The sequence below is a fragment of the Leptonychotes weddellii genome, chromosome 16 (genome assembly GCF_054177405.1).
Source record: "Leptonychotes weddellii isolate Sample4059 chromosome 16, ASM5417740v2, whole genome shotgun sequence".
In the NCBI taxonomy this organism is placed as follows: domain Eukaryota; kingdom Metazoa; phylum Chordata; class Mammalia; order Carnivora; family Phocidae; genus Leptonychotes; species Leptonychotes weddellii.
Genome location: NC_138384.1, coordinates 24,592,965 through 24,601,062, shown reverse-complemented (window position 1 = coordinate 24,601,062; position 8,098 = coordinate 24,592,965). Strand labels below are relative to the sequence as shown.

General features: G+C 46.8%; 1 protein-coding gene across 1 annotated transcript in view; it reads left to right on the top strand.

The window, feature by feature from the left end:
- The first annotated feature begins 1,658 nt into the window (after positions 1 to 1,658).
- Positions 1,659 to 8,098, top strand: part of POLR2C (RNA polymerase II subunit C) — a 12,557-nt gene continuing 6,117 nt past the window's right edge. The window contains exons 1-4 of the mRNA XM_081806551.1: positions 1,659 to 1,819; positions 2,004 to 2,053; positions 4,553 to 4,621; positions 4,769 to 4,821. Coding sequence (XP_081662677.1) covers positions 1,734 to 1,819; positions 2,004 to 2,053; positions 4,553 to 4,621; positions 4,769 to 4,821 — 258 coding nt within the window. The 5' untranslated portion in view covers positions 1,659 to 1,733. The remainder of the gene's footprint in view (positions 1,820 to 2,003; positions 2,054 to 4,552; positions 4,622 to 4,768; positions 4,822 to 8,098) is intronic.

Below are 8,098 nucleotides of genomic sequence, written 5' to 3'. Positions count from 1 at the left end.
TCATGTTGGCAGTTCGTTTCCATCTGGGCCACAGCAGGTATCCAGGACCCCAGAGGGAGACAGCAGTGATGCCGGAAGGGCTTGAGGCTGGCAGCCAGAAGGCCTGGGCTCTGGTCCTCGTGCGGCCTACTGCTAGTGGGTGGTCACAGCAGGTCTGCCTCCCTGGGCCTGTGCTTCCCTTCTGGAAGTGTGGGTGATGGTGGCCTTCCCTGCACTGTTAGCTCCCTTGGCTGCTATTTTCTATGACTGATCATTTCAGGGGTCTGTTCTTTAGCATTAATAATTTTCTGTCTCTACACTGGCTGGGCTCCCTTTGCAAGTCTGGTTAACTCTGTTGTAGTCTTCTCGAGCTACTATAACAAAATACCATAGATGGGGTGACTTAACAACAGACATTTGTTTCTCACAGTTCTGGAGGCTGGGAAGTCCAAGATGAAGGTGCCAGCCAGTTCCTGGTGAAGTCTTTCTGACTTGCCACCTTTTCTCTATGTTCTAACAGGGCAGAGAGAGCGCGAGCTCCAGTGTCTTCTCCTGTTCTTATAAGGGCACTCTTCCTATCAGGAGGGCACTAATCCTACCCTCCTGACCTCCCACAGACTCCATCCCCAAATACCACGTTGGGCATTAGGCTTCAGCATTTGAGAGGAACACAATTCAGTCCAGAGCATCTGTCTTCTGCGTTGCTCTGTCCGACCTAAATGGACGGGGTATTGATGGGGGAAGTCACCAGCTAATAGGTGTTTCCAATCTTTTGGCCTTCCACCCGCCCCTTTCTGCACCTCTTTAATTCTTTGTATCATGACTCCCTGTCAAGTCCCCTACGTACCAAATTTCATTCCATTCTCTCCCTAGCATCCCTCTTGTACTCAACAGACAACCTTAATCCTTAATTTCCTGAGATGACACAGGCTGTGAAGCACAGGCCCCCTCAGTGCCCTTTCTCTCTGTCTCAGGAAGAGTGTCACCCCCAGCTAAGGCAAACTCTTTATCTCCTCTCTTACTCTTCTGCCTTAAATGTAGTTCCTGCTAAGTTCTATTTTAGAGCCTCTTCTCTGTTATGAGCAGGTGCCCAATCAGCTTTCTCCAGGCTATGTGTGGGGTGGGGTGGGGGGCTTTGGTACTCTCTATTGAGCATCTGCACACTGCCAGGCATGTGGAGATGAAGAGCCCCCACCCACCTGCCACAGCTACACAGACTGCAGATGATGCACTGAAGTGAAAGCATTGTATCTTCCTGCAGTTTCAGGAGAGCGTGAGCCAGACTTGCTGAAGTATACTTATGTTCTTCCATAAATGTGCAGATTTACTTCATTTTCTTAAAGGCACCGTAGTATTCTGTTTTGTTTATTTAACCTGGTCTCTGTCAATAGATACCTAGTTTTGTTACCTTTTGCTGTTACAAACAGTGCTGCAGGGAACGCCCCCGCACGTGTAACTTTGCTGACAATTGCAGCCGTTTTCGTAGTAGGAATTCCTAGAAGTGTTATTGTTGAGTCGAGGGCGTGCACAGGTTTTGCCAATTCCCGCCCCCGCCCCTCCCACGGTTGAACCTGATGCACTTCCAGCAGGTGGGAGTGTAAAACGGGGCCCGGAGCGGCAGCGGCCTCCGAGCGGCAGGTGGCGCTGTGAGCGCGTGTCTGCGGAAGCGGCGAGGGCCGCGCTGACCCACTTCCGGCGGCGGCGGCGGTGGCGCAGGGAGCCGAATCCCGGGAGCTGGCGGGTTGTGGGGCACGATGCCGTATGCCAACCAGCCCACCGTGCGGATCACGGAGCTCACCGACGAGAATGTCAAGTTCATCATTGAGAACACGGACCTGGCGTAAGGTCCCTGAGGGAGGAGGCCGGCGGCTGTGGAACGCGGGGGGCTGGAGTCGGGCCGGGCGGGGGTCACGTCCTTCTAGAGCTGGGTCCCCGTGGCGGGGCTTCCGCTTTGGGAGCCGTGAGCGCGGGACTTCGCCGTCGAGGCTGCGGCGTCCTCACGCGGCTTGATTTTCATCCCTCAGGGTGGCCAACTCTATACGGAGGGTCTTCATCGCCGAGGTGCCCATAATAGGTAAGTGAAACCGGCCTGTCGTGGCCAGCCCCCTCCGCACACCTTGGGGCTCCTGCTCCTAGCGCTTGGTTAGGCTGGGGCGGGGGGGTCCTGGGGTGGCTCTGAGAAGACAGCAGTGCTGTACTGTTGGCCCAGGCCGCTAGGGTCCACTTTCACATACGCGTCGGTGAGGAGCGTGGGTTCGGGAGTCTGCGTATTTGGGTTTGAATACCGTTTTCCCGTACTGTCCCTGTGAAACTTGGGCAAGTTTTTCAACTGTGTGGTGCGGTTTTCTCTGTAATATTCGGACATTAATAGTACTTATAGGGTGATGGCAAGGATTAAATGAGGGAATCCCTATTAAATGCCTTGTGTTCAGGACCAGTAGGTGTCTTTATGAATCCGTTCCTTCAGCTGCACTCAGAGAACATGTAACTGCCAGGCAGTATGCTAGGAACTGGGAATGCAGAGCTGCATAGTGCAGGGTTCTTGCCCTCGGGGAGCGCCCAGTGAAGTTGCAGGGCAAAGGCGAATCCACAGATAACAGTACTGCAGGATAGGCGTGGATCAGTAAGTAGCTCAGAAGTAGAACTACAGTGCTGTTGGCGCTTAGAGGAAGGAGGGTCTGCTCTGGTTCCAGCCACCCTGCCCAGGTATTTTTCACATTTATAAATATATTACAAATATATACTGAGTGTCCATTCAAAGTTTGGGTTGGAAAAAGAAGTGTAACTCACAGCTGCTGCACTCCTAAGGAAATAAGCAGGCCAAATGATTGGTAAACAAGAGAACATTGTAGTTTCCACCACTACCATCTCTAGTCACTTCTTCAGCTCAGAACTTGGAGTGCTGGTCCAACCCCTCCCTAATTACTCCATGTCTGTGGGCCTCAGTTTCATCATGAGTAAAATAAGGGAATTGTACTTTTTTTTTAAGATTTTATTTATTTGAGAGAGAGCGCACAAGCGGGGGTGTGGCAGGGAGAGGGAGAAGCAGGTTCCCTGAGGAGCAGGGAGCCCGATGAGGGGCTCCATCCCAGGACCCTGGGACCATGACCTGCGCCGAAGGCAGACGCTTAACCGACTGAGCCACCCAGGTACCCCATGGAGTTGTACTTTGAGGCAATATGACATTACAAGTCTAAATGCCGTTTTTCCCACAAATTCAGTGCTGCAAATAGTAGCACCTGCTACATTCCAGGCCACATTGGGAATGCAAAAGTTAAGATATTTGAAGACTCCACCCCAAGGATTTTTCGAAGCTGTGAGGTTGAGACAAGATATATGCAAATACAGTACAGGGCAAAATATGACAGGGTAGGGGTGCCTGAGTGGCGCAGTTGATTAAGCATCTGACTCTTGATTTTTGGCTCAGGTCATGATCTTAGGGTTGTGAGATCAAGCCGGGCATCAGGCTCCGCGCTCAGTGTGGAATCTCCCTCCTGCCCTTCCCACACTCGTTCTCTCTTTCAAAAAATTTTTGAAGTGTATATATAATACATATATGTATATGACATACATATTGTGTGTGTGTATATATATATGTAACAGGTGTCTTTAGTCTGGGCAGAGTTTTGTGAGGGAGGAGCTTGTAGGGAGGGAGTGTTGGTATCTGTATCCTGGAGGTCAAGCAAAGCTTGGTTTATAGGAGCCTCAGAGGATGTTAACCTGCACAGGAGAGGGTCGGGGCATGTGGGATGGCGGGGGGGGAGTAAGGAGGCAGAGTCAGAAAAGCTTGGCTCATGGTCCTTCTTTGGCTTGGGTTGGGGAAGCAATAGAAAGCATAGGACAATGCAGATTGGGTCCTAACTGTCTGGTCCTCTTCTGACTTCCGTTTCTAGTGTCCACGCCCTTTGTTTGGTAGTTGGCCATTTGATTTATGAATTTGTCTGCATGCAGATGTTTATTAATGAATGAATATGTGTTTAAGTCAGGTGTGTGTGATAATACGGTTCTTATCCTTTTAGCTCATTGCTGGTAAGCATTGGGTTTGATATTTAGTATACTGTTTCCATTAAAGGAGTTCTCTAAACATTAGTTGATTGAGTGATAATAAAGTGTTAAATGGGGTAATCTGGTCATTGCATCATAAAATGAGATATGGACCATAAGTCTGTGTTGAGATTTTTCCCCCAACTTTTTAAGTGCCTGAGTAGTTTATGTTCTTGGGTTTGGTGTTGACATGAATAACAGACGTAAATGCTTCTCACAGAAATATTTAGTTCAAAGAAACATGTTCCCACTCCCATGAGTATTCTCTAAGTCAGTATTTTGTATGGAACAGGAACCCCCCCCCCCCGCATTAAATCTGCCTGAGTAGGAAAGGAGGGGCTGTTGCATGTGGTTCCTGTTAAAATGCGGATCCCTGGTCCCCACTTGAGCTGCGGAATCAGCCTCTGGCAGCCTGGCCCAGGCTTTTGTAATTTAGTAAGCATCAGGTGTTTCTTAAATCTTGAGAACCACTGCTGTAAGTCTTTAAATGAATTTGGTGGCTAAACTGCACGTCTGCTTTATTTTTTAGCCATTGACTGGGTTCAAATTGATGCCAATTCCTCAGTCCTTCATGATGAGTTCATTGCTCACAGGCTTGGTGAGTGCGGGTTTTGAAAGGTGAAAGGGAGGGGGGCTGTGCCTGGTATCAGAGGAAGAAGCCTCCTCACTCCCAAGGGGGATTTTTAGGTGCTCTTTCTGGCGTGGCCATTTGGACTTCTTTAAAGTGCTTCTTTGTTTCTTCCAGGACTAATCCCCCTCACTAGTGACGACATTGTGGACAAGCTGCAGTACTCCCGGGTATGCGGTGTGATTGGGTGGAAGGGGGTGGGGGCGGGGGGTTCAGTTCTCAGAGGCATTTTCCCCCACCTCTTACTTCTAGCTGTTAGCGTGGAGATGTTGCCTGGAGCCTAAGCAGACATGGGTCCTCCGTTCTGACAGGCCTCAGATTGATTAGGTTCGAGGGGCATCAGGGAGTCTCTCCAGCCAGCCACACAAGACAGGGTATACACCAGAATTCCCATTTATACTGAACAGTGGGGGTTGGGCCTTTACAGACTCCGATCTGTTCAGACTTTACTTTCCAGGGTGTGTTTTCCGAGTGACAGGAGGCTGGGAGGCTAAAGGGAGTCAACAGAGGGTTGAGGGGTTAGGAGGGCGTGAGGGTGAGAACAAAGGGAGTGAGAACTGGCCCCCACAGCAGCACCTGAGGGACTGGAAGGCAGCTGTCTGTGCCTCTGCCCATAGGTGATGCTCGTTAAATGTGACCCCTTCCTCTAGGATCGTGTTTGTTCTCTGATGATATGTTAATAGGCCTTGGACTTGGTGGGGGCGGGACAGGATTAGGTTCCCTGCTTCCTTTCCCCAGGGCTGCGTTAGGTAACAGCTTGAGACTTCCCTTTTGGTGGCTTTGAGTGATCCTGAATCAGCCCATCTTCTGATATTCCCAAGGGCATATCATTTTTGTGGTAGCTAACTTGATACATGTTATAAATCTATATTTTTTTGAAGAGATGTTTAAGCACACAGACAGGTGTGGAGTTTATCTGACCAGTACTCTCGCTCCTGTCAAACAGCTTGTCATATTCTAACATTTTGCAATATCTGCTTCACATCTCCAGATTTTTGTTTGTAAGAAATGAAACATCAGTTAAATAAATAAATAAAATCTTTAAAAAAAAAAACAAAAACATCAGGGGTACGTGGGTGGCTCAGTTGGTTAAGTGTCTGCCTTAGGCTCGGGTCATGATCCCAGGCTTCTGGGATTGAGTCCCGCATCAGGTTCCCTGCTCAGTGGGGAGCCTGCTTCTCCCTCCCCTCCCTGCTTGCTATCTCTGTCGCTATCTCTGTTTCTCTTAAATAAATAAATTAAAAAAAAAAAAAGAAACCACAGATATTGGTGGGGATAGTTGTACAACCAGTTGAAGAGCAGTGTGGCAGTGTCTTGGGTAAAGATATGCATGCCCCAAGACCTAGCTTCCGTGCATTAAATTTTTTTCTAGTATTTACTGAACAAAGATGGTATGGATCTCCCTACCCTGTTTTTGGCTTTTTCTCAAAATCTGCAGAAAAGTTAAAAACCTCAAATAATAAACAGCTATTTATTTTTCACCTTTAGTTGCCAGTTGTTAATATTTTGCTACATTAGCTTTATTTATCCTATCCACATTATTTTTGCTGAACCATTTGAAAGAGAGTTGCAGACATCATGACACTTCTCACCTCCTTCAGCATGCTTGTCCTAAGAGTAAGGGTATTTTCCCACATAACCACACTATCATGCCTAGAGTATTAGCATTAACTTGTAATGTTTGCACCGTCCTTACCCAGATTTTCCTAGTTGTCCCCCACACGGCCTTTCTTGCTTTTTGTCTGTGGGTCGGTCATTCATCCAAGATTCATGCATGCATTTGGTTGTTATACCTCTTTAGTCTCTTAATTTCCGATTCCTCTCCTTTCGTTAAATACATTTTTTTAAGGTTGTGTACCATTTCATATTTTTATTTTTCATGACATTTTGATTTTTCCATTTCATATTTTTAAGTTTTGGGTTTGTTAACATATAATGTATTTGTTTCAGGTATACAGGTCTGTGATTCATCAGTCTTACACAATACACAGCGCTCACCACAACACATACCCTCCCCAATGTCCATCACCCAGCCACCCCATCCTTCCCACCCCCCTCCACTCCAGCAACCCTCAGTTTGTTTCCTGAGATTAAGGGTCTCATGGTTTGTCTCCTTCTCTGGTTTCGTTTTGTTTCATTCTTTCCTCTTTTCCTCTATGACCCTCTGCCTTGTTTCTCAAATTCCACGTATCAGTGAGATCATATGATACTTGTCTTTCTCAGATGGACTTATTTCGCTTAGCATGATACCCTCTTCTAGTTCTGTCCACGTCGTTGTTGCAATTGGCAAGATTCCATTTTTTGATGGCTGCATAATCCATTGTGTATATATACACCACATCTTCATCCATTCATCTGTCATTGGACATCTGGGCTCTTTCCATAGATTGCCTATTGTGAACATTGCTGCTGTAAACCTTGGGGTGGAAAAAAAAAAAAAACCCTTGGGGTGCAGGTGCTCTTTCAGATCACTACATTTGTATCTTTAGGGTAAATACCCAGTAGTGCAATTGCTGGCTCATAGGGTAGCTCTATTTTCAACCTTTTTGAGGAACCTCCATACTGTTTTCCAGAGTGGTTGCACCAGCTTGCATTCCCACCAACAGTGTAGGAGGGTTCCCCTTTCTCCGCATCCTTGCCAACATCTGTCGTTTCCTGAATTGTTAATTTTAGCCATTCTTGTTGGTGTGAGGTGGTATCTCATTGTGGTTTTGATTTGTATCCCTGATGCTGAGTTGATGCTGAGTGATGTTGAGCACTTTTTCATGTGTCTGTTGGCCATTCGGATGTTTTCTTTGCAGAATTGTCTGTTGATGTCTTCTATTTCTGGATTGGATTATTCCTTGGGTGTTGAGTTTGATAAGTTCTTTATAGATTTTGGATATTAGCCCTTTATCTGATATGTCATTTGCAAATATCTTCTCCCATTCTGTCGGTTGTCTTTTGGTTTTGTTGACTGTTTCCTTTGCTGTGCGAAAGCTTTTTATCTTGATGAAGTCCCAGTAGTTCATTTTTGCCCTTGCTCCTCTTGCCTTTGGCGATCTGTCTAGGAAGAAGTTGTTGCATCCAAGGTCGAAGAGGTTGCTGCTATGTTCTCCTCAAGGATTTTGATGGATTCCTGTCTCACATTTAGGTCTTTCATCCATTTTGAGTCTATTTTTGTGTGTGGTGTAAGGAAATGGTCCACTTTCATTGTTCTGCATGTGGCTGTCCAATTTTCCCAACACCATTTGTTGAAGACACTGTTTTCCATTGGATATTCTTTCCTGCTTTGTTGAAGATTAGTTGACCGTAGAGTTGAGGGTCCATTTCTGGGCTCTCTCTTCTGTTCCATTGATCTATGTGTCTGTTTTTGTGCCAGTACCATACTGTCTTTTTTTTTTTTTTTAAGATTTTATTTTATTTATTTGAGAGAGAGAGAGAGAGCACATGAGACGGGGGGAGGGT